This window comes from Alligator mississippiensis, chromosome 1 (genome assembly GCF_030867095.1).
Source record: "Alligator mississippiensis isolate rAllMis1 chromosome 1, rAllMis1, whole genome shotgun sequence".
NCBI classification, from domain to species: domain Eukaryota; kingdom Metazoa; phylum Chordata; order Crocodylia; family Alligatoridae; genus Alligator; species Alligator mississippiensis.
Window position 1 is genome coordinate 436,920,109 of NC_081824.1, and position 26,394 is coordinate 436,946,502.

The 26,394-nt window shown below is 42.6% G+C and overlaps 1 protein-coding gene across 4 annotated transcripts in view; it reads right to left on the reverse strand.

Annotated features, from left to right (window-relative positions):
* Nucleotides 1-26,394, reverse strand: part of ATM (ATM serine/threonine kinase) — a 105,988-nt gene that overhangs the window by 52,822 nt on the left and 26,772 nt on the right. For all 4 annotated transcript variants that reach the window (XM_019481998.2, XM_019481999.2, XM_019482002.2 and 1 more), the window contains exons 12-28: nucleotides 25,764-25,859; nucleotides 22,490-22,709; nucleotides 21,530-21,655; nucleotides 20,253-20,378; nucleotides 17,970-18,059; nucleotides 15,263-15,434; nucleotides 13,793-13,992; nucleotides 13,208-13,290; nucleotides 12,964-13,119; nucleotides 11,046-11,121; nucleotides 10,752-10,882; nucleotides 9,613-9,733; nucleotides 7,614-7,787; nucleotides 3,992-4,161; nucleotides 3,449-3,695; nucleotides 1,298-1,416; nucleotides 627-753 (exon numbers count right to left, since the gene is read on the reverse strand). In XM_019481998.2, coding sequence (XP_019337543.1) covers nucleotides 627-753; nucleotides 1,298-1,416; nucleotides 3,449-3,695; nucleotides 3,992-4,161; nucleotides 7,614-7,787; nucleotides 9,613-9,733; nucleotides 10,752-10,882; nucleotides 11,046-11,121; nucleotides 12,964-13,119; nucleotides 13,208-13,290; nucleotides 13,793-13,992; nucleotides 15,263-15,434; nucleotides 17,970-18,059; nucleotides 20,253-20,378; nucleotides 21,530-21,655; nucleotides 22,490-22,709; nucleotides 25,764-25,859 — 2,434 coding nt within the window. The remainder of the gene's footprint in view (nucleotides 1-626; nucleotides 754-1,297; nucleotides 1,417-3,448; nucleotides 3,696-3,991; nucleotides 4,162-7,613; nucleotides 7,788-9,612; nucleotides 9,734-10,751; nucleotides 10,883-11,045; nucleotides 11,122-12,963; nucleotides 13,120-13,207; nucleotides 13,291-13,792; nucleotides 13,993-15,262; nucleotides 15,435-17,969; nucleotides 18,060-20,252; nucleotides 20,379-21,529; nucleotides 21,656-22,489; nucleotides 22,710-25,763; nucleotides 25,860-26,394) is intronic.

Here is a 26,394-nt window from a genome sequence, read left to right on the forward strand (position 1 = left end):
CAGGGGGCTTAAATAACAGACCATAGAAATAAATTCTACAAGGAGTGGAGGTATAGACTAGATCATACTCCCTCTACCCCTAATATTTTTTAAACAACTTTTTTCCGCCACAGAGAGGCAACATAGATGATAACAGCCAAACCTTTCTGCAAAGCAGGGTTGGGCAAAATGTGGTCCGTGTGCCAGATGCGGCCCACCAGGCCATTCCATCTGACCCACGGGGCCCCTAAAAAAAGCCAAAGCCAGGAGAGAGTGGAAGTCCACATTACCAGCAGAGGAAACAAATATTACTATTTTTACTACTGAATATTTACAACATGCATGTCTGTGTTCTGCTTTGTTTAAAAAGTATTGACAGGAGTACTGCCATTCTAACAGATTAAATTTTATTTACTCTAAGTAAATCTCCCACAACTTGATTAATTTTTAACTGAGACTTTTTTCTCTTTTCCATATTTTACATATGCTTCCTCCTTTTAACGCTAAAAGTAGCACAGCTACACCCTCTAATAGTACAACTGAGAGTATGTTTTCTGGTTTACACATAGTGAAAACATGTAAGTAAAACACAATATACTTAAAAAAGAAATGTTAACAATCAAAAAACTGCAAAATCATATACTTACAGGATTTTTAGAAAGGACGGCTACAAGACTTTTTAACTTGGCTTTATGACAACTGCTAATATAATCCAAGGTTGCCTTGATCACATAAGATGGAAAATGAGGAGGATTAGGAGCAGGGTCCAGGTCCCTGAATGATTTAAAAGAATATAACAATAAAACTTCCAAAAATATATTCAGGTATCATGATTTTGGATTCATTAAAAATACTGAAAATGTTGCAAAGCAGATGCGATTTCATCCTTCTTAGGCAACAGTAGCTGCACTGTCAAAAAAAATATTGTAACACTAGTGACACCTGCCAGTAACTGGAGAATCAGTTATACTTTCAGCAAATCAACAAACAGAAGTTTAAAGAACCTCTACAGGACTAATATTAAAGAAGCTGAACAGTAACCCAAAAAATCAATTAAGACTGTAGGAGACAAACCCAAAGAACTCCCCCACTTCTAGCCACAAGGAACAAAGAAACAGCAACATTCTGCAGTTTTACAGCCTCACTAGCAATTCAATAGAAATCAACAGAACTAGTACACAGGCATGATATGAAGTGTTAAAACATGCTGTATTACTCATTTGTGTAACATCTCTCAGTCCTCCACTTCAGAAGTGGAAAGAAGAAATGCATACACCCCTCATCTAGCACAATGCTCTAAAATTCTGTGTCTACATACCCCGTAAATTTACTTAAGTGAGATCCTTCTCCTGCCTCAGTGTTGGCGGGCTCATGTAAGGTCATCAACAGCTCTAGCACAATCTCTGGAAAGTTACTGTGAGACAAATTGTCAATTTGCTAGAAGACAAAAATGGGTGCAGTTAGTGTTTTAATAGCACAGCTTTAACTCAGAAATAACCTAACTTTGAAAAATCTTAATTTCGATTTTTAAATTACTATATTTACTCAAATAGAAGATAACCCTGATTACAAGATGACCCACCCCCCCCGCAATAATTAGATTCTGTTTATGAAAAAATTATAAATTAGTTATAATCTTCCAGGTAAAGAAACTAATTTTTGGAAGTTTGCCTTGAATTTGTTCTCCTCACTATCACTGCAGGGAAAATAAATCTGGAGAGTCAGGCAGCTCTTTTGCTCTCTGCTTTCCCCCTCTCCCCTGCCCCCAACTTTTTCCCCTGGCAGCCCCTTTCCTATCTTCTTATAGTCAGACCCTGCTCTCCCTGAGCACATGGAAGTGAGAAGCACATTTGAAAACAATAACCTTGAAGTTAAACACAGCTGTAGCAATTTGCATATAGTACCCACACACTTAGTTCATCCAGAATTGATGCATGTTACCTTATTTTTGAGAGATGCTCTATAAATACACTTTTGAGCAACAGTTTGGCACCTACTTATATATAGTACAAACTAGGTCTGGTATTAGTCCAAAGCCAAAGGATCACGATTTATCGCACAGTTCATTGGGCTGAGCCCCACAAGAGTCAACAGCATTTCATGCCACGGTGACCCCACAACTCAGCACTGCAGATACCCCCCAACAAAGGGTCCATGTGCTAATCAGCCCACACATGACTGGAACTGGGTGTTCTTGTCATGAGTCCTGGGATGCTCCAAAAACTTATATGCAGATAAGGTGCAGGGCAACCTGGTCTGGCTTCAACTCATGGAGGGTGGGGCCATACGGCTCATATGCAACAGGCTGAGAGGAACAGTGACAGAGGGCTTCTGTGTGTTCTGTGTGAACTGTCTGGGCCCCTCATTTCGTGGTGTTTGCTATGCATTTAAGGCTCATGAAGTAACAAGAATCACTGGAAGTGGGAAAGAAAGGAAATCAAAATGTATGCAATGTAGTGACTCACCATGACTTGAAAAACAGTTGGCAGTGAGCAGGACTGCACTTAATGTGCACTGCCGTACGTCTTATTCAGGTAGGCTGTACTAACCTTACCTTGTGGTAGGGTCCCATCAGCATGATTGCCCAGTGTGGGCCATGTGTTTTATAGATATGCTCAGTTTTGTCTGCATTTAATCTTTGTAGTTGGTTTCCAATGCTGAGCACAGGCTGCTTTTGGCAGCAGTTTAATGACAGACAATGCATTTGGTGAGAGTCCCTTGTATATGATAATAAGATGAAGGGCTTTTTTTCCCCTCAGCCAACTGGGAGGAAAAACCTCATCTTGTATTTGAGTAAATACGGTAACTTCTTTTTCTTCCTAGGATTCCTTTCTATCCTTTGAAAGGTCCAAATTACAATTCAAAACCACAAATCTGCCTGGAATTGTTTTACTTGTTGTAATTACAACTTTTATTATTACTATCTGGAGACAGGGAAGGTGAAAAGAGAGGGTTTGTTTTCTGTATTTGGCAGAATTTTGTAAAGTCAAATGTCACTATTTACCCATTAATAATCAGCATCTTTTCGGGTACCGAGCAAGAGTACAATGAGGAAAAGAAATTAAATATTTTTAAAATAGGAAAATGTGACTTGTAGAAATAATTCTGGCTGGGGAAAATCATAATTACTGAGAATAATTATATCATTCATATTTTGAAACGCATCATATTTCAAGTAAACAGCGTGACTTTGAGATGGCACAGTTGAACTCAATTGAAAGATTCAAAATACTAACCTGTGACTTTATTATAAAACACAGTCACAACTGAAGACCTAAAACATCTGAATTCTTACTTAATGTTTTCCTTTCAACTGTACTATATGTCACCCATATGTTGATATATGTCACCACAGCTTTTGTATTTGGCAGAACTTTGTATATAGTCTGTGTTATTATTTCTCATGAATAATCAGAGTCCTTTTTGAACACAGAATAAAATAGAAATAAAGAAAATAAAAATCAGATACCTGTTTGCCTAAGCAGTCTTCATCAGTAAGCATGTCATAAACTTTACAAGCTGTCTCTCTTTGCAGTACTATTTCACTGTCTCCATTGCTCTGATAGGCAAAATACGGCAGAATATTTACAAGTATCTTTGGAAAGCAGTCTGAAAGAATGTTCCTCCAGTCTTTTTCAATTCTGTTCGCTATGGATTTCACATCTTCAAATTGACTTCTAATGACCAGGTGTGGAACCAGAACTTTATAACAAGACCTACAGGTAAGGAAATACATTTCCAAAACTTGTTGAAATACAACTGATTAAAAAAAAAAAAAAAACCTTAAAATTTTAAGTACAATACAACAGATGCATTTCATCTGTTGTATAACCAAACTTGTAATTACTGTCGAGTTACAGGTATATATGACATTTCAACTGTTACAAGAGACAAGATGACTAGAATTAATTATACATCTCTATAGAGAAAAATCGTAAAGCAGCATTATATCCGATACTTGAGCAAGCATGTTTCACAACGTTAAGTAAGGTTATTTCACATGCCAACTCACTTGTAGAACTCCTCCAGGCTAGAGTAGTTCAGAAGAACATAAGGAAAAGCAGATAGGGTGTACCCACTATCTTTCATTCTCAGCCACTCCAGCACCAGATAGTCTAAGTGGGAATTCATGAAGTCTTCTATACTTCTATAGCCAAAAATGTCAGACACTCTTTCCAAAACCTAGGCAATAAGTAAGATTATGAGATAATGTGCACAGCATATGGTACCGAGCAAAAATCTGTTTCTAAGTCTTCTTCCTAACTCATTTGTTTTGCCTTCTTGCTCATCTATTAGTATTTATATAGTTCAATTTACACTTAATATATGCTATCACTTGTATCATCACAGGAAGTACCATTATCCCCTCATGGTAGATACCATATAAACAAAATTAAAAGACTATGCTCTTTGGATGAGAAATAAGACAAAATACAACACATGGATATAGACGGATGGAGGAGCACAAAAAAAGAAAGAGATAAAACTGACCAGAATGATAAGCAATAATCTAAATATATATAAATCAGGGGTGGGCAAAATGCAGCCTGTGGACTGCATCCAGGCCACCAGGCAATTTCATCCAGCCCATGAGCAGGTACCCACCAATTAAGTGTATTCTGTCCAGCACACGGCTGCCCCTGCTGTGTTTGCATGGGGTCCAAGCCCCAACCACTTCCACTGAGGCAGTGCACTTTGCTCCTGGCCCCGGCCCCAGCCCTGGCCAGCACACAGCTTTCACGCATGGCTGCTTCCAGGGGAACTGCTTGGCTCACCTGGCGTCCAGAGGCTCCTCCTCATGTCTCTGCTGCAGCACTCTGGGCAGCAGGTACGGAAGTGCCGGCAAGCAGGAATAAGCTGCAGCTGGGTGGGAGCATGGATCCCGTGGTCTGCGCCCAGTGGGGCAGTGGGAGCATGGAATCCAGGTCAGCCTGGCTCCATTGCACGGGGCTCCCCAAGGCTCATGTGCCGCTCCTAGGAATCATGCGCCATCAGGGGGAAGCCCCATGTGATGGAGCTGGTGGCCTTCACTGCTGCCCTGCTGCCACATGCAGCTCCTGGGACTCTACTGGAAGCAATGGCGAACCCTGCATGATGGAGGCAGGCCGGCTTGGTCCTGCTCCCTGCTTCCTGTCAGTGCTGAGAACTGCACTTGGCAACAAGGAACAGGGCCAGGCCGCTGGCTTCATTATGCGGGTCCTCCCTCCCGCCACAACTCTGACTGGGTCCCAGGAGCTAAACGTGAGCTGTGGGGAGCCCCATGCAATGGAGGCAGGCCAGTCTGGAGCAGCTTGCCACCATGTGCAGCATCCAGAAGTGACTGGAGCCATGCACCACCAGGGGACTCTGCCTACACAGACCACGAGTGCCCTGAGGGCCTGCTGCTGCCAACCGCAGCAGGGGCTGTGCGCCACGGGGGCTCACATCCTCCCCCCACATAACCACAACCCCACCCACCTAACACACACCCCACCACACACAATATACAAGAGTAAGACTATCATATTTTTGCACATATAGCCTGCACACAGATACAACCCATGGAAAACTGTATTTTCAGTAAATAGTCTGTGTATAGGCCACACCCATGTATTCTCTGCACCTGATAGTGTCAGTACCGGGGGGGGGGAGGGCGGCGGCGGCGGCGTGGCGGGGGCACAATGACCGCTCGTAACCCAGCCGCTTGTTGCCCCACACAGCGATCAGCGCGTTGGTCTCAGCCAGTGTCCACAACATGCCCCGGCAGGCGGTGGCAGCACCCCCGGGCAAGGAGGAGACGGAGAGCGAGGCCCCGCTGTGGCCCCCCAGCCTGCCTGTGCCGGCTCCCGCAGCAGCAGCACAGCTCGGCCCGCCCATGCCCAGCAGGGAGGCGCCGCTGGGTGTGAAGGGGTCTGCATAGCCCACACCCTTGTATAGCCCGCACCCATCTGTTTTGAATGTAAAAACTTGTATAACCCGCAGACTATATACGAGAAAATATGGTAATTTTTGAGTTATTATGCAGTCACCTCTATATACACACACTATGTAAGCACACGTAAACCAGGACAAAAATATTTTTTTAAATAAAATTAAAATATGTTATAGTAGATGTTTGATTTTTAGCATATGATTTGGTTTTCTTCTGGTTCCAAGATGGCAATCCCCCTCCCAAAAGGAGTACTTCTGGGGGCAAGGCAAGGGACTTCCAGTGGCAATGTTCAGGGATTAGGGGGCAGGACTTCCAGTCCCAAGACTGGAACCAGGGGATGGTGCACCTGTCAAGGGGCAGGGCTACCCTTGCGGCCCCTGACAGCTCATCAAAACCCATTAACTAGACCTCCAGCTGCAATAATTGCCCACCCCGATATAGATTATCTTGATTTATGTAAAGAGGAACAAAAACTTTAATTGCAGCTGATACTATCTGCCCACTTTCCTGAATTCTGTAGAGTAGTGGTTGTCAACTAGGGGTATACACACCCCTAGGGGTATTTAAAAGAGTCGTAGGGGGTACACAGAACTCCGCGTGCATGCTCGCAGATGCAGTGTAGCACGCAGGCGGCCAGGAGCACAGCCTGGTCTGGCTGGCAAGTTGTTGTGGGGGCAGGGGCTGGGGCTGCCCAGCCAGGGCAAAGGACTGAGCTGTGTGGGGGGTGGCTCCTGCTGTTACACGCACCCCGAGAGGGCATGGAGGGCTTGTGCCCCCAGAACTGCATGCGGGGCGGGGCCATGTGGGCTGGGGCCAGGCTGTTCCCGGCAGGGGTATTGGGCTGGGCTGCTCTGAGACGTGTGATTAGGGGTGGCTACAGCAAATTCTGGGGTGGCTACAGCCCCTCCCAGTGCCACCTCTGCCTGGCCCAAGCGCAGCCCCCACTGGGAACAGCCCAGCATAGCTCCAGCCTCAGCCAGCCCGCACCCCATGCGCAGATCCAGGGTGACGCACCCCCCATGACCTCCTGGGGTGTGTGCAGTGACGGGAGCCGCCACCTCCCTCACCGTCCGGATAAGCCACTCACGGCTCTGTCCTGCGCTCCACCCTGGCTGGGCAGTGCCTACCCTTGCTCCAGCCCCACTCCTTTCCTCACCATGGGGGCCTACAGGAGCAGGGCTACAGGGGGGACTGCAGCCACCCCAGAATTCGTTGTAGCCCCCCCCAACCCCAGTGTTGCCACCGCCTGCCCCAAGAGCAGCCTGGCACAGCCCCCTGCTGGCAAGACCCCAGCACCCCAGCCTGCAGTGGCAACCCACCCACCCCTCGTGTGCAGGTCTGGGGGCACACCAGCTCCATGCCCTCCCATGGTGTACACAGCAGCAGGAGCTGCCCCCTCCCCCAAAACAAGCTGCTCACGGCTCCGTCCCACACCCTGTCCCTCCCCAGCAGAAGCACCTGCCCCTGCCCCACTCCCTCCCTCACCACGGGTCCTCAATCTGCATGCCCCCCCCCCACTTAAAAACAAGAAAAATAAAGGAGTACATGAGCTGGAACTTTGAAACAGAAGGGGTCACTTGTTAAAAAAAGGCTGAAACCCCCTGCTGTAGAGTAACCACCTAGTTCTTTATTGAGAAAAGAATTTTTCCAATATCAACATCTTTGCTTTACTTTCATAGCCTAAATGTATAGCCTAAATGAACTTTTCCCATATACTACTTGCCTTTTTAATGAGCTGAGCTTCTAATCCATTCTCTTTTACAGACTGGCAAATAGCAAACAAAGCCTGCTTTTCACACACAGGACTGCAGCATAAAACCATAGTTATCAGCGTCAACAGAACAGCTTTTCTATTACATTCCTTGTCCAGATCATCAGGGCTTGCATTTGCCTGTGTCTTCATAATAATGAAAAATAGTTAAAAATGTTAAACAAGAACAAACATCTGTACTGATACATGAGCTTAAACTATTTAAATTAAAAAAAACCCTTTATATCAGGGTATTGGGGTTAGCTTGCTGAGCCTTCTGAGATGCAGGTGGGAAAGGGAATGGACCTTTTAGCAATCGAACTGCAACATTGTTGCTTACTGAGGCAGTGATAGCCAATCCATCCTCTCTGCATTTGTAAGGCTAGTGATTATGATAAGAAGACCATGAGGGTGGTAATAAACAAAATGTGAATAAATCTTCCAGAAAAGTAAGAAGTCATAAAGACAGAGGAAAGAAAAAGGACAAAATGAAAGATACTACGAGAGAAAAATGGAATTGCAGGCATCCTATAGTATGAATGCAGTTTTCCTTTTCTTTAGTTATCTACCAAACTTGACATTTTATAAAAGCAAAGGTGAGGCTTTCCAAAGTTCTCACTGACAATACTGAAAATACTATTTTCCTTATTAAAATGTAAGCCTTTTGATTTTATATTGCACAAAATGCAGCATTCATGGGCACACTCCCTAGGGACTGGGAAAATAGAGTGGGAAAAATATCCTTTCTACTTATATCTTTTCTCTCTTAAAAAGAGCTGTAGGAATTATATACATTATATTGCAGTTATACCTATGATGTTAGTACCTGCAACACAGGCTGTCAATCCACAGAGTACTTCAACTCTAATTCATAGAAACTCCCTTTGGAGATGAAAGAATATTTTAGGGTCACTGTTTTTTGGTTTCTAATCTACACAACAAGGATGCCAATTAATATAATTTGTGAAGGTAGACTCTGAGGTGCCTCACAGGGCCCCTTCACCTCAGTGAAGGTGACAGTTTGCAAATTAACCAGGGCTGTACAGACCCTCAACAAACAGCAGAGGAACATATGCTTAATTTGGAAACTTGTTATAAATTAAGTGGATTGTGAACCACTCAGACAGAAATGATCTAGGTTCTAACTTTATTGCATAGTACTATCCACAAAGGAAGCAGAGAGAAAGATTTCCACACGCTTATTATGTGCATTATCCATAAAAATCAACATGTGAGAGTTAAAAAGAAGCTTTAAAATACCCCATATACGAGTCTAATAGCATGGGCATTAACATGCATGCAAATATTTAGACTGCAAATTCATTGGGACAGGGACTACCTAGTACTGCGTGGGTGCATTTACACATGCAATTAATGCAACTGAATAATCTCTGGCACAATTTGAGCTAGAGTAAACTAATCCCAACATCACCATCGACATGTGCACTTAAGAGCAGTAATTTACTCCATCATCAGGTAGTACTTGTGTCTGATGGCACACTAAATTAGATGACACCAGCCTAATTACCGTGCATATGCAGACAGTGGCACTATACTGGGAGGCAAATTAGTTTACTGTGCAGTAAAGCGCGCTTGTAGACGTGCCTTGTGTTTATAAACTGTTTGGCACAATGGGGCCTCATTGTTTGGCCCTTAAGTAGTAAACCTAGATAACTATACTAGCAAGTATTCATAGGAAGAACAGTATGGAAAATAGCAGCATTAGGTTAAACATTATAGCATGGCCAAGAGAATAACTGGGGAGGTGCATAAGAATTTTTTTTTTTGCTACCCAATTCATTACCCCAGAGCACATGTAGTCCTTAAGGAATGACTATTTCTTTAGGGAATGACTATTTCTTTAGGGAATGACTATTTCTTTCTTTATGCCAATCAGCATATTGGCATTAATGAGTATTTAATCATATGGCCCTTATTTACCCATAGCTAGTGATTAGATATTAATTAGTACCAGATCTCTCATTCCTTCTTGCACTCTGAGGTATACATTCTCAAAAGCCTTCTGCTGAAGCTTCAATGGAAGAGGTTTCAATAATCCAGACAAATCTCTCTGCTTCACATCTTGGAACAAACTTAAAAACAGGGGTAGTTATTTAGCATAACAATTAACCTACAGAATTATTGTATATTTTACAAGATAAATGATGAGATTCCTTTGCTTTGAAAGAAAGAGAGCAGCCCTCTGGAGTCCCATTTCTCCCCTCAAAGGCCTTGTATTGCAGCAACCCTCTCTCCCTCCCTCCAGATGGCAAAAAAAACTAGAGGAAGAAGGTAGAATTGATTATTCCTGCTCAGTCCTTGCCAGCCAAATGCAAATGAAACATATTCTGATTCCCTGTCACTTACAGCTCATTTGCCTCACGGAATAATGTCAGGATAAATTTATCAACTACTTAGGAAGAGTTTCTCAGAAGTTCACTTTTTATAGGAACACTTATGCGGAAGCTGCTCGTCCAGTGGGTCCCACCGCTGCTTCTGCCGCTCGTCCAGGAGGCCATGGGGAGTGACGTGCCCACGGATCTGCGTGGGGCAGGAAGAGCCCCGTGCAGCCCAGGCCCCAGCCCACCGTGCCCCATGAGGACCTGGGGGCACACCCCTCCACCCGCCGTGCGCTCCTGGAGCAGCAGGGGGACATGCTGGATGAGCGCTGGACCAGCGGTTCCCGGACCAGCAGCATGCCAGCCCCCACACGAGCTACAGCTCTACTCCGTGCCCACCCTACCCCAGCTAGGCAGCACTTGCCCCAGCCCCTGCCAGGCTGTGCTCCTTGCTACTGGGCTGTGATCCTCTCCAAGCTGCCGGTCTGTGCTTTTCGCTGCCTATGTGCTGTGCTGCAGTTGCATGCACACACAAGCATTTATTGGCCAAATTATCGGCCACATCACGCCGATTTCCAATACAATCAATTTTCTTTATAAATCGGTGCCGATCTGATATAGGGCTGATGCATCAGTACACCTCTAGTATTAAACTACCTCAGAAAATGAAGCCAGCTACACAAGGAAAGAAAATCCCAGCCAAATTTAATTGTTCTTAAGATATATATATATTTAATTATCTAAACACCGAAAACATGGTTTATGTCATCACCTGGTTATTGACTTTGCAGCAAGCATGCGAACTTGATGGTGGCTATCTGCAAGGAAATGTGGGAAAGCTTCACTTACCAGAAGATCTTCATTTCTTACACGAAGTATAGCCCACTTTGAATAAGGATCAGCCTGAAGAAAAGGAACATACTTGTATTAAAACTATTGTAACCTATGCTGAAACAAACACTTGATATTTCTGAGGTAAGCAAGAACTCTTTAGGTACTATTTTCAAGCAAACATTTATTAATACACTTCCAGGTCTAATATCAGATCAAAAAGTATATAGCTCACCTCAAGTAGGGCTTTCATGCATTTCAGTAGAGCCACCCTTACTGGAGCTGTACATCTCCCTTCTTTTGTCAAGTGCCTGAAACAGAAAATATTGAAATACAGTATAACCTCATAAATTTGGTGTGCTTGGGACCGAGCACTTGCCGGAAATTTGAAAATGATGGATTTTTGAAACCGGAGCAGTGGCTGGTCTCAGAAAGGGGGGTGGGGAGGAAGTAGTGGTGAGTGGTCCCAGAGTAGCAACCGCATGCAGAGTGGTGATGCAGGGTGGTAGATGGCAGCCACCACATGCAAGCTTTCCCCTCTGCATGCAGAAAGAAGTGCTGGATTTTTGATAATACTGGATTTTTGGCATCTGGATTTATGAGGTTATACTGTATATAAAAACCATTATCAGCTTAAAGATTGGAAAATAATCTAAAAACATAACTGCTCTTTGTAATTCATTCCTTAAGTCAGTGGTTGTCAACCAGGGGTACATGTACCCCTAGGGGTACTTAAAAGGGTCGCAGGGGGTAAGCAGAACTCCGCATGCATGCTTGCAGCTGCAGTGCAGCATGCAGGCAGCCAGGAGCGCAGCCCGGTCTGGCTGATAAATTTGTCACGAGGGGAGGGAGTGGGGATGGGGCAGAGGCTGCCCAGCCGGGGGCAAGGGACTGAGTCGCATGGGGTGGCAGCTCCCACTGCTATGTGCACCCCAGGAGGGCATGGGGGGACATGTGTCCTCAGATCTGCATGTAGGACGTGGTGGGCCGGGGTCAGGGCTGGGCTGTTCCTGGCAGGGCTATTGGGCTGGGCTGCGATATATGGGGAGGGGGGGGGAGAGTGGGGGGAAAGAGGAGGAGCAGCAGGGCCTACAGTGAATTCTGGGGTGGCTGCAGCCCCTTCCATAGCCCCCCTCCCAGTGCCAATACCACCCACCCCGAACGCAGCCCAGCCCAGCCCCTGCTGGGAACAGCCCAGAGCAGCCCTGGTCCCAACCCACCCACACCCTACCCCACCCCACATGCAGATCCGAGGACACATACCCCCCATGCCCTCCTGGGGTGTGTGCAGTGGGAACCGCCACCCCCTGCACCCTCTGGATTAGCTGCTCGTGGCTCTGCCCTGCACCCCACCCCAGCTGAGCAGCACCTGCCCCTGGCCAGAGGTCTGCTGTTTTCCTAAGGAGGGGCCCAGAATGACCCAGTTTGGGTTGCAGGTGGGAGGATACTGATCCAGCCACCACCACTTCTCCCTGATGATCAGCTAGCTTCAGAATGGCTCCCTCTTCCTGAGCCCCTGCTGCCCAACTGTGATGCAGGACAGGGAAAGCCCACTGTCACTGAATGTCAGTGAAGCCATAGCTCTACCAGCAGACCCCTGCTTTAAATGACCACAGAGGCAGTAAATGGTGGTCTCATTTGAGGAGGCCCTGACTGATCTGAGCCAGAACCTGAAATAAAAGAGGAGCAACACAGCCATTTACGCTTGTGGCCTTCCATGCTATGTTGCTGCCCCCTCTGACTGGCTTGTCTCTGGAATAAATGGCAATTAAACTGAATGACCTGGGATTAGTTTACAGATTAATAAAGCACTGTCCTGGGAAAAACTGTTAGCCCATTTTATCTAGGGTATTTCAGTAATACTTAGAGTGGGACACTGGATTTGTACATCTATAGGGTCCCAAGAAAGGCCTTTCTCCAAGGAGAAATGGAATATCTATTTATAGCCTTAATGATTAGGGGGCACAGTTTAGGATTAATATAGGATTAGCACTGATATAAAACAGAGACCATGAACAGTTCCCATGTGGGAGAAGTATACAAACTAGATGCTTGTAGCTGGTGCCACAACAGCATCACAGCCTTTGTTTAAACTACCAGGCTGAAGAGTTTATGGCCAATACAGGTTGTTACTTTAAATAGCTAATACATACCAAAATGCTCCAACAACTGTTAAAAACTGTCCTTGGGCATCTCCTGTTTCTTCAGCATTTACACTGGCTTGGCCCAACCCCACTGCTATTGGGAGTAAATTACTTATAACTGCTTTACACACTTCTTGATCTCGTCGATACATAGAGCACACATCACTGTAAACAAGAAGAGACAGCATTCGAGAAACCAAACAGCAGAAAAAAAGCAGCTATACAAAAATGAGTTTTCTTGTATACTTCTTACGAAAGAGGCTTGAGAAGCATAACAATGTCTTCTTCTGGCAACATGTTTTCTTCAACTGGGAGTTCCTTCAAAAGGACCAAGTACTAAGACATAAGAAAATATTATATCAGCCATATTTCTGAATAAAGCCACAAAATAAAAATCATTTTCAATCAGTGTTATGAGAAGTTATACACTAAGATACTTATGTCAGATATTTGATACTTGTTTTCTTCACAAAAATGAATATGATATACAATTAAAGGTAGTTACATTTTATATTTTGTTATCCAAATGCACTGTCCCAAGGCGTAGAAATAGAGTTTTCACCTCTGGTCCAGAGAAGAGGATTATACAACGCCCAAGGCATTAGTGGCTAAGGACTGAATGAAGGATACTGTATGGCCTCAACACACTATTTCCTGAGGAATCTTATGCTATATTTAATGACCTTTTAATTTTTTAAAAGCAACTACTATAGATATTCCTTGGTGGACTGGTGTTAAAAATATGGCAAAAAAGTGCACATGTAGCTTTAAGAGTCAGAAGATGTGTACTGAGAGGTTTCTACTGAATCAAGAAAGAGTGTGTCACTAACCCACTTACCACATGTAGATGCAGTGATTTACTTGCATCAAACGTACTTTTTTCAATGAGCATTAACAGCTTCCTCCGTATGTCAGAAGCTCTAAAGCTAACTGTATGAATTTGGGATGTAGTTACACAAATACACAGGAACCTCAGAATTTCAAGAAGTAGGTAATCTTGTTTTGTCAAATGTTCTTCAGCTAATGGGCTCATGGCACCTAGAAATAACATTTTCTTATTAAGTATGAAAAATGAATCTCTTAAAACAATCAAATATATAACAAGAGGGTTAGGTACATGCATACAGCTAATTTAAGCACTTCAGACTGACAGCTTTGAAGTCTACTACTGTACAGGCATCAGTAGCTCAAGCTTCCCCCATCTGTTTTAGAGTGACCCCCTTCTTAGAAAGGCTAATTCATTATGTGCATACTTCTCATAATTTCTCTCTATTTCCCATACATATCCCTAACCTCTTCACCAAGTGTGGCACAAAGGTGTCAACAGAAAAATCTGCAGTGTGGTTTTTGCGATGTGAATACCCTCTCACCCAGAATTTGGTCAAAACCCCAAATCACTTCACATATTTTACAAAGGCAACCCAACAAAGCATGTGGTGGTCAGAATAGCAATGGACCTGGTACAAAATTCAACTGTCACCTGAACAAAACAGTTCAATATGCAGATGCAGAGCTGCTGTTCCCAACACCCCCCTGGCCCAACCTTTATTATCATCTGTTCAGGTCTGGAGATTTCTTTTCAAAGGTTACCACTGAAAAAATGTGAAGTGGACTGAATGAAGTTCATAGTTGTACTGAAAATACAAAATTCACAGTACTGAATAAGGCATAAAATGGTCATCAACTTAACTAAGGAATTTAAATTTGATCTCACAGCAAAACATAACATCACCAGTGCTAATTCCAAAACACCTTGAAAGGAATTAGAGCCAGAGCCCTGGATAAGGAGCCTTCTCTCTGGTTTCTACTAGGCCAGATAGCAAAAAGCTTATTTCATCAGAGAGGTGATAGATTTACTATTCGGGGGAAGAGACAAAGGTAAAATAGAACCAACTTTTAGGCCCCAAAAAGTATCTTGGTATTAGGTATAAAAGGAGTTGTGGGTCAAGTGAACAGAGTGCTAGACTGAGAATCTGGACCCCTGATTTCTACCCTCAATTTTGTCAGACTCAGTGCTTAACCTTGAAAAGCCCATTAAATTCTTTGCTTCAGTTTTAACACCAATAAAATAAGGATAATTGTTTCTTCCTTGCTAAGATGACTATAGGAATGTATATGTTAATGCTTGTAAAACACTTACAAAGAGCTAAGAATTATTATGTTTGGGGATAACTGTCTCAATAGCAATCCCATTATATAAGTGAATGGCTCCATGTAGTATCTGATGTTGAGATACCGTAAAACTGAAAAAACATTTACTCTAAATTTTTGCAAAACAATTCTGTGCATGGAAAAAAATGTGGCTTACCAGTTATGTTTTGTACCTCGCCAGCCTCATTAGTCTCACTCATGGCAGTTGTACGGTGATCAGTGAATAGGTCTACAGTTACTTGGTTCTCTACTTCCATTGTACTCTCCTCAAGATCATCTTCCATTAGTTCTGCTTCTCCAGTTTCATTGGGTTTTCCATTAAAAGACATCTGACAAAAGCATCATATTCTTTTTTTAATTGTATGTAGGGTGGTGCAAGGCAGTATGTAGACTTCAGAACAGTAAAAGAAACCAATGTAGCAAAATGGGTAAGGAGGGACAAAATTTGGAGCAATAAAACTGAATCTACTCAGGGCTGGGACACATAATACCTTTCCATGGTTATCATTTCTTTAAATTAATACAAGTGTACTATACAAAATGCTTTTATTTTGCTGTTACTGTCCTCACATTGTCACACGTGTTTCATCTACCCATCTCATCTTGTCATAAAGCTGTCTGGTGAGGAATCTGGAGCAGGAACTGCTCTATATTGTTTGCACACAGTGGGGTCCTGATTCTTAACAGACTCCTTAAGCAGTACTGTGATATTCTAAGGTGGGCTCCTCATTCTATTTGATTTCTGGTTCTAAAGAAACTAGAGGAAGAAAAGAGGCCTCACTACAGAACATGACCAACTGACTGACAAGTTCACAGTGGTGAGGACTTTTGCAATATCTTTCACTGGGCCAAGTGTATAGTTGGGAAAGATGTTGGACAAACTTTCAGGCATCACATGCCCTTCCTCAGGTCTAAGAAAGAAGCAGATGCAGGCTGAGCTAAATATCAGAGAAAAGCATCCATGTCAGTGCAAACAGCCTGCCTGAGGGGCAGAAAAGGACTGTGAACTAAGAGTGTGAACTAAGGTGTTATATAGAGCCACAGAGACAAAATATGTGCAGTACAAGGAAAAACGTAGTTAGTGGCAAAGTAAGACTCAGGGTCAGTAGCAAGTTTACAGTGGTAACATCGTTAGGTTCTCTCTATATAAAACAGCAAACATTAGAGGTGCACCAACACACTGATGCATATTGTATAGGCACTGATAAAAAGAAAACTGCATATCAGCAATCAGATCAGTATTGGCTGATATGGTTGGTTAAAAATTGTCCGTTGGCATTGACCAAAAAAAACCCCTTTATCAGTGCACCCATAGCAAACATATGACCCATGTAGAACTACTGCCCAAGGTGCAGTGGTTGGGATGAAAAAAAAATGGAGTTTCAAAGTTTTTGCTAAATGAAATGATGCCACATTCTGTTACTTTGTCAGTGAACCCAACACAGAGATAAAAAGTTTACAGGAACGTTTAACAGCCTCCTGCCCAGGAGTGGTCATAACACACCTGGATTTCCCCTAAGGCCTTGTCACTTTCACTTTCTTAGGGTGATCTCCCCTTCAACTTGCTTGCCATGCCTTGATGTAATTATGCTTTCAGAAAAAAGGGAGGCTGCCCCAAGGCTCCCCAAGCAAGATCTCATATTCATGAATGCAGGTATCACTGCTCATCACCTTAAGGGCTAATTAACTGGCCTCCTCATTTTCCCTTTATAACCATGCTCAAACCTCACGTATATTATCAATCATTTGGCAGGAAGCCCCATTGTCCAATCCAGTCAATCTCTCATTCATGGGCCTTCAGCCACACTGACAACTCCAGTCAATGCAGGCCTCTAAACATGGAACAGTCGCTGCCAGTGTTGGGGCCTCCAGCCCTGGTGCCTTTAACTGTTCTGGCCCCTCCTAGACCTCGAACAATCTTAACCTCTCTTGGGCTTAGGTTTGCATTCTCTGCCCCACCTGGGCTCAGGCATCTTTAACTGTATCCCCAACTCTTTCCTGGCCCCTCCAGGGCCCAGGGCTCTGTCCTCTGCCATTCTTGGGATCTGGCCTCATTACCTCCAATAGACTCTGTCCCTCCTGGGCTTTGGGCCCCTGGCCCATGGATCCCTGACTTGACCCTGGTTCTTGCCCCTCATGGGCTATGAGTCCACAACCCTGACTGCTCTCATTATTCTGCAGCTGTGGCCTTGCTCCTTGGCCTTTCCCCCTATCCCTCGGGTCCTGGCCCTGCTCCTAAGCCAATTGAGACCTCTACGGCCCCTAAAGACTCGATCCCTAAACCACTGGTGTTTTCCCTAAGGCTGTCTTACCCCAAGTGGTTGGGATGCTTTATCAGAGGCTCCCCCTGCTGCCAGCTCAGAAGCTCTTCTCTCCATGGCCTGCAGGACTAGGCTGACTACCCAGGTCAAGTCCTGGTCTTATATTCTGTAAGCCCAGCCCCTTTTGAGTCATGTGGCTCCCTTGATTGCCCTCTGCCTCACCTGCAGCCTGCTTTCTCTACCAGTAGCAGGAGCACCAATCTCACTACTACAGAAGTTTTTACTTTTGTGAATATTTATTTTGCAAGCACTGTGATATAGCATTGTCTTCCTCTCCCAGTTTACAAACATACATTGTTTGACCCCAGTACTTTTTCCTGCCATGGCAGGGGGTCGGACTTGATGATCTGCTCAGGTCCCTTCTGACCCTACCAACTATGAAACTATTAAACATTTCAAGGTGAAATATTCTTAAAATTTGATATATTTTTAATGCCTATTTCTTTGCAGAAACAGAAATCTCATTTGTTTTGCCTCCAAGTTATATATGCTGTATAAATGTTACCAAATGTAACACTTAGAAATACTGAGAAATATACTTACTAGATGTTTGCAAATATCTACAAGATCATTCATCAGCTTTGATGTTAACAAACACTGGAATAAGCCAGATAAGACCTTACTTGGACTGCTCTGTCAAAAATAAAACGTGACAAAACAAAAGGCCGGTTATCATAGCATGCATCATGTTATTTTATTCTTAGCAAAGAACTGGATTTATCCCATCCTGTGAATACATGAAACAGAGATTAATAAAAATGCAGCTCTCTGGGAGATGCGTCTCTAAGCAGGGAAACTCCAGCTTTCTTGCTTACAGACACATCCCAGAGAATCTAGCAGCATGTCTGTGCAAGTGGGAAACCCCATTTTTCCCATTTATAGAGAAATGTCCTGGGATTACCCTGAATGAATCTCTGTCAGAGAGAAAAGCTGGGAAGGCACTTCTGGGGCTGGAGGAGTCAATTTTGCATGGGAATTTCTGAGGTGTGCAAGACTGGGGCGCCTTATGCTCCCAGAACACCTGCTCAGGGTACCTGAAGAGTGTAGGCAGCTCTGGGCTGCCCAAGCTCTCCCATCACAAAGAAAATACAAGGCCACCACTAAGTAGCAGCACAAATTCATACCACCTTTGTCCCAACCACAAATTTGGGGCATTTGTAGTATAATCAGGCACATGGACCTAAGCCTTCTTCGCCTTTTTGCTGCCATAAAAATTCTTATGGCAACACAAAGGCGATGTAAGGTGACATGTTTCCACCCTAAGATTCAATGCTCAATCACACTCTTCTCTCTAGTGACACAATACTATGATCTCATTTCATGAACACTTTAGGCAAGATTCTCAGCTGAATCACATTAGCATAGTTTATTTATTTAATGACCTGACCATAAGTCTTAAATAATGGTTCGTGATAGTCTAAAGACAGAATTTCTTTCCACTGTGTTGTCTCCTGGGTTTTTAATTTAGTACTTTTCCAATTTGTACCAACTGCCATCATGTCTCAAATAATACACCATCCAACTTTTCTATACCTTTAAAAATGCCTGTAATACAAGGGTGGGCAAAATGCGGCCCGGGGGCCAGATGCAGCCCACCAGGCCATTCTATCCGGCCCTTGGGGCCCCCAAAAATTTAGAAAATTAATATTAATCTGCCCTGGGCTGCCTGTCATGTGGCCCTCGATGGCTTGCCAAAACTCAGTAAGTGGCCCTCTACCCAAAATAATTGCCTGCCCCGCTGTAATAACCTGCAATGCTGTATCATAATCTACATACTTCAGACAGTCTATTAGTCATAGCTATTAGAAATATCTAGTAAAATGTACTCCTAGTCTAAATTAAGTATGGAGCAAATCTAAAGGCTTGCTAAGGCTCATGGGAGTTGGTTCTGAGGACTTTTATGACCTATATCAAAATTGTGCAACCTGCCAAAACTGCACGACCTGCATGTGTAGGAGCAGCAGGGCAAGAGAACAAACCTGCCAGGTCATGGAGAGCCCCAAAGCTACCCACCCAGTTCTACACTCGGGGCAGTCCCCGCATGTGCTAACAATAAGCTTATTGTCAACAGACATTACATTTACTTAATATACAACACAACACATTCAACCAGTTTGTGACACCATAAAATGGAAAACTAGCCACAAAGATGTTCTGCATACAATGGAAGGCATGTAAAATAGAACATCTTTATGGCTGGTTTTCCATTTTATGGTGTCGCAAACTGGTTGAATGCGTCATGTTGTGTATTACATAAAGATAACATCTGTCAGGGCCCTAACATGTACAAATCACTTGAGTTAGTTAAATTCATAACCACTTGCTCAGTTCTTTAAACTTTACCTAAGAAAGAAATTCTGATGGCTGACAAGAGAACAGAGTACAAAATGCATGGCTTAAAGACCAGAGAACTTGCAGAAAAAAACAGTTAGAAAAGTAAATCCAATCAATTAGAATAATGAAATGTATGCAAGTGTAAAAAACTTGTAATATAAGTACATATTTAAGGTTATAGGAAAAAAGTATATTGTATTGATTTTGAGAAACAGCATACGGTTGTGTATTAAGACTGTATTATAACACATACACACAAGGAAGTAGATTGAAAATTATGTGTATGTATATAATTGGCATATCTTGATTTAACCATGCAACCTTAGATTTCTAAAAGCTTCTACAGAAAATGTACATCACTAAATTTATATGTCATAAATAGATCTTAGAACTTTAAAAATACATTATGATTGCTTTTTAAAAGTTACAATTAGGTTACACGTGACATTATAGAATAAAATACAACCAGAACAACTAATTTAGATACCCTACCTTGGTACAGTTACATAAGCAGTTGGAACAGTGTGTTATCAAATTCCTCAATGAAATAATCCTTGAATCTTCATTTAGTTTACTTTTAGACTGAAAAATGCTTTCTCCAACGTAATGCATGAGGGTCTATTAAAAAAAATACAAATCCAGTGTAGTAGAAATTCCTCAATCACATACTGCTTTTACATAATTGCATACATGTGTGGACATAAGGACATGTGGTTCCAATACATGTTTAAGTCCCAGTATTCAGGATTTAAGTTAGTTAATTTTTTCAATGAAAGGTTTCTTTTATCTTTTATTTTTACACAAGAGTTGTTTCCAAAGTGTCAAACTGACCACAAAGACCAGATTGAAACTCAAATTCTCTAGTCATAAAAGAAAAAGACAATGACATAATATGGTGGTGTAGGCTGTAGCTGTGTTGGTCTAAGGACACAAGCAGACAAGGTTCTTTGGATAAATCTGATATCTTTTATTAGACCTGCTCAAATAGTTGGAAAAATTCTTTTTAGCAAGCTTTTGGGTATAAATACCCTTTGTGATGCTTCCTCAGCCTGAAGAAGGGTATTTATACCCAAAAGCTTGCTAAGAAGAATTTTTCCAACTATTTGAGCTGGTCTAATAAAAGATATCAGATTTATCCAAAGAACCAATGACATGATATTGTACTTGAATGCTGATCCACAACTAGTGGTAAAGGCCATTCAGTCTCTATATTCATCAAGTAAGTCCTTGACCTTTGCTCAGGCTTTGGACAAAAGATTTAAATAATTTTGTTTGTGACTGTGGCTTAATCTGTATATGTATCTACTAGAACTAAAACTGGATCACCAGGTAACTAAAGATATCAAAAATATGTTCTGTGACTTTAATTCTTTAGCAACAAGAATCTGAAAAACCTAGATGTTAAGTGCTTCACTTAAGTGCTCTACTATCCTAATGGACTCCTTGGCCCTCTGGTTCCTGATAGTTTAGGTTTCTCATAATGAAGAAAAGACATGATACATGTTTAGAATAGCTTCAACTTTAAATAAGAGAAGGCCTATTGGTGCACTGAAACAATGTTAGTTTTGTCTGTTTAATTTCAGAAAATTTGTTTTAGTAAAAGCATAAAACCTAGCCCCTCATAGTATATTTGGTACATATTGAAGTCTGCCACTAGTGATTCGTTAAAAGTAGAAATCAGTGGAACCAATTTTTCTGTGAGCTGAAAATATAAAGTTTTTCTCCTTAAAATTATATTAATCATTTTACAGTTAAAAGTTGCTACTTACTTTAGCTTTCTGAAATAAATCCGACTTACAGGCATCCTCTTCAGTTATTGTGCCAATGTGGCAATAGCAGCCAAGAACACCAGTCAAAAGACTGGCACCTCGGACAAGGTGTTCTGCAGTACTAAGCTTGAAATAAATTACATATAAATAAATTTTACATTAAAATGTATTTCAGTAGCGCACAGCATTCTTGAATTCTTTTTAATTATATAAAAACTTAAAATGAATACTGTACTTCTAAAATACAGTCTTTCAATAAAAGGCCTTCAAGCACTCTATAGGAGTGTAATAGTGAGGCTTTTATAGGTAAGTCTTTTTATCGACACCTAAACTTGGAGGGGCATGGTAACTATGTTGTTTTCCAAAGTTCACTGGCAGAATAAAACTTACAATTCAGGATTCTCAGTCCTTTCCTCTAATCTCTGGTTAACACTACTGTCTCCCTCTATTTTCCAAAGCTTAGCAGCAAGCTCCCAGAGGAATACCAATATGATACTACCATTCCCACCTTGTTGAAGAAATGGAAATGTTCAAAACCCTTTTTCCCCCTACACAAGATAATGTACAACTCTTGGGTGAATCTTGACTACATTGATATTAATGAGAATTTTGTCAACAAAATGAGGTTAGGATCTCACTTTATAATGTAATTAGGTACTTTAAAAATGACTGATTAAGGAGGATGAAAACTATAAGGAGAAAAAAACAGTTTAATCAGTAATGTTGTTCATATCTCTATATTTTGTATTATATAATAATTTCTATGCAACTTTTCTGGAGAGCTAAATGTATTATGGACTATATCACAGGGAAATATTTCACACTAGCACAGAGGTGTTGGTAACAACCATCAAAAATTGTTTGCAATTCAATTTTAAAAAGAAAACTGCTGAAGTAACCTGAAAATACAGGTATTAGCAGTACAAAGATGTGGGACTTCAACACTCATTTCTAACTCACCTCAGAAGAACAGATATTTGAAAGCTGTTCTGATACCACTAAAAGATAGCGCTCCAGTGTTTCTCTAAGGTCTTGGTTGACAGTGAATCTTAAATTGGGCAAGTTTTTATCTGCAGCATTCACTGTATGACTGGCAAAAATGGACATGTCATCAAAAGTTGTTTGCAGATATAGCTCTTCAACTTCTGAAAACCCAACTTCTCCTTGTGTATGTTGAACACTAAAAAAAAAAAAAAAAAAAAAAGTTACTCTTACTATTGTCACAACCCAGTGATTTTGGTGCCTCGGCACGGTGAAATTTTCCCGCCACATGAGAGCCTCTTGCAAAGTAAAAGACTTTCTGTTGCTGCAGAAAACCCCTGGTGCAAGAGAGTTCCCGCCATTCGAATGTAAATTTGTGTCCCGCTATTGGCCAGTTCTAAATTATGCACGCGTGGTGGCTAGTAATTGGCTTGTTGGCCGTTTAAAAATTAGCGCGACTTCCGCCCAAGTCGGAGAATTTTGAGCATGCTGCAGAGTGCTTCTGAAGAGATCTGACTCGTGGCTGAGCTGATTGATAGACTGATCACCTATCGATTCTTCTCCCCGTCGCCGAGCGCAATCCCAGACGTATCCTTTTCCCTGCCGGCCCGATTTGTAGACGGACGTGCTGGCTTGAGCCCTGCCAGCTGGAACAACTAACGTAGTTGTTCAGACGACCGGACCATTTTCGTTGCAACCACAAGCGACGTAAGTAAAATTTTACAACCATAAAGCTTTCTCGGCCTCTCTATTCACCAGCCCACCCAGACGAACGAGTAATTATTGAATCACCTTGAGTCGGCTTTGGCCGTCCGAGACAACTATGACACTACCTGCAGCCTTTGAAACCACTGCTTAAATACAAGCAACGTGAATAGGAATAAAATAGAATAGTTTTTCATACTTCCAATCAATGGCTAAACTTTCACACGGTTCATAAAGAGAATCTGTAGTCTTAGAATAGATCCATGATGTTTGAGGAAAAAGCACCCAGGGTGCTCAGCCTCCAGTCTGTGGGCCAGATCCAGTCCCAGAACAACGTCACGTAGCCCATAGTGCTACTCAGGAGGTCTAAAAATTTGAAATATTGAATATTGCCATTTAACCTGTCTCAGCTGATTTCCTGGATGGCTGCACTGTAAGCAAAATGTGTGAACAAACTGTAGTGTGTGAAATTGGAACATCCTGGAAAACAGTGTTCAGCAAGGTTCTGTTTGTCATTTACTACTTTTAAATGTAATTTAAATCTTCACATACTCTATTCTACTGGTGGGTATAAAAAGGGAGGCAACTAGAAAAGTGTCTAACTCAGTGGTGCTCAACCTTTCAGGACTGTGGGCTGAATGAATGGCATGGGGCCAGTCTGTGTTGGCAGGTCCTGAGCTGCCCAGATCCTGTCCTATACCTGATCTGGCGCATTGGTCCATACTATCGACCAACAGGGCTCTCCCTGAGTCTGGAAATCTGGGGAAGCGGCAATTAATATTACCACCGCTCCTCGGTTGCCAATTTTTTAGGCCTCATGAGGTCCACTGTGGGCTACATGACATTGTTCTGTGAGCTGGATCTGGCCCGCAGGCTGGAGGCTGAGCACCCTGGGTGCTCCTTCCTCAAAAACCGTGGATCTATTCTAAGACTACAGATACAAAGGAAAGAAGAACGAATAGTGTGGATCCATGGAGGAAATCATTTAAAAAAATCTGCAGTTGTCAAAACCAGTTACTCTAAAGGACTGCCTACACTGATTAGCACAAAAGTTGATTAGCTGTCTCCAAATCTAAAGGATAAACTTACTTAAAGACTGCAAGACTGCTGCTCTAAATTGAACAGGTGACCAAAGGCTAAATCCAGAGAATAATTCTGCATATAAGCATGTACTGACCAATTTAATATAGTAACTTTACTGGCCCCATGCCACTCGTTCCCACAAGGCAGCCTGTTTCCACCTGAAACAGGCTGCCTTAAACTAGGTGGAATATCCCCCAACATCTACTTGGTACAGAGCTGTCAGCTACTTCTCAAATAGCGTGCAAATTCAATATACTGGGACAGTTTCTGGGCAGAAACTGACTGAGCACTGGCATTCTTAGCTCCTCAATAACATAGCCTCATCTCCCAGAGGAAACTGGGATTTGAGGGAAAACAAAAGTAGGTTCACAGATTGGCTTAACTGGAAATCAGAGATTACATCTGACAAAAACCTGTAGCATGGGCATAGGAAGACCCCAGGGGCTAGGGACAGACATTCAAAAAGCTTGAGATGGAATTGATTAAATCTTTGCAGGTTAGTCTAACTTGGCTAGGCTGAATCAGTTTGTAACTGCACAGACATCTGAGACATGGCTCAACCTAGAAGCTGGGGGACACTACAGCAGCCCTCCGTTCACTTCTATAGTGCTGAACTGAGAAGGGCGTGGCCACACCTCGGCAGGACACACTGATTAGGGAGGGGTTCCCATCCCCACTTCTGACCAGCCCAGCAGGGAATTGATAACACAGTGTTTATCACCCCTAATTCAGTGTTTATCAGCTCAAGAAAACAACAGAGGGACATTACCAGCTACCTGTTGATTCTGTCTTTGTCCCGTCTGCCACAGCACAGACTGTAGCCAGCATGTGGTCTGCTAGCTAATGCTGAGAGGTGTCTGTGTAAGGCAGAGGGAACCAAGCACTCCCTGCTTAGCAAGGAGTGGGGAGGGGAGGTGGGGAGCAGAGGGAAGCCAGGTATATGTCTTCAGTCTCTGCAGGGCTCCAGCCAGGGAGCAGAGGGGAGGGGCCAGCTTTGCTGTGAAGCAGAGAGCTCCACCAAGCCAAGAGAGCATGCCGGGATCCTGGGGGAGTCTGGTTTATCTTAAAACAGCAAGGGGTCTGGGACAGACATTGTATAAACCAGTTTGATGCAAATCAGTTAAGTCTGGTTCTACATTCAACCAGGTTTCTCTCAAACTGGTTTCAGCCATTTTCAAACTGGTTTATGTGCACTGAACATCTGTTCTGTTACAGGTTTAAACCAGCTTCCAATCACTTAAACCAGTTTATGTGCAATGTCTGCCCCTAGACAGGGCCTGGATCTCCAGACTGACATGACAGTCATCAGGAATGGAGTCTTCCATCAGAGATACTGCAAGGAACATTTTAACAGTGAAGTGGCTCAGCCTGAGGATGAGTAGCTCAGAAAAAACATGGCGTTCCCCCCTACAAATATTGGTACTGAGGATCATAAGTATCTATTTACGACAAATATTAAACATACCATTTCGTAACATTTTGAAAAAAAGTCATTGCAGCTCTACAGTTCTTCATAGTAAGGCTCACAAGAATTTTCTGCAGCACTAGATGAGGGAAATCACTGTAAAGACAAGAAAACTTAGGGTTGCTTTCAAGCAGAGGCAAAATTCATGTGAGAAACATCGCTACACTTTGCTAATCAGGACTCCTAGCTTGATATCTAACTTGCTTATTGTACATTAGAGCACAGGGCTAAGTGCATTCTGAATTCTGCATATATTTAATATAAGACTTAGTATATGACCTTAGGGATCTATTTTGTAGCCATGCTGGTCTGAGAAAAAGAAACACAAAACTCTTGGTTTAGAGGTGAAATCTTTTATTAGGCCAACTAAAAAGTAGCTGGTCTAATAAAAAATTTCACCTCTGAACCAAGAGTTTTGTGTTTCTCTATATGACCTTAGGGAAGTTACCACCTGTCTTGGTTTATTCAGACATGCTACCAGTTTTAATAATACTTTTACAGTATTTTGTATTCCTCAGATAAAAAGATGCTATATAACCAAATAGTGTACTTATGTCATCCTGGTTTATCATGATTAAAAAATAATAATAATAAAAAAATAAATAAATCACAAATTCTCTGATAAAAAACC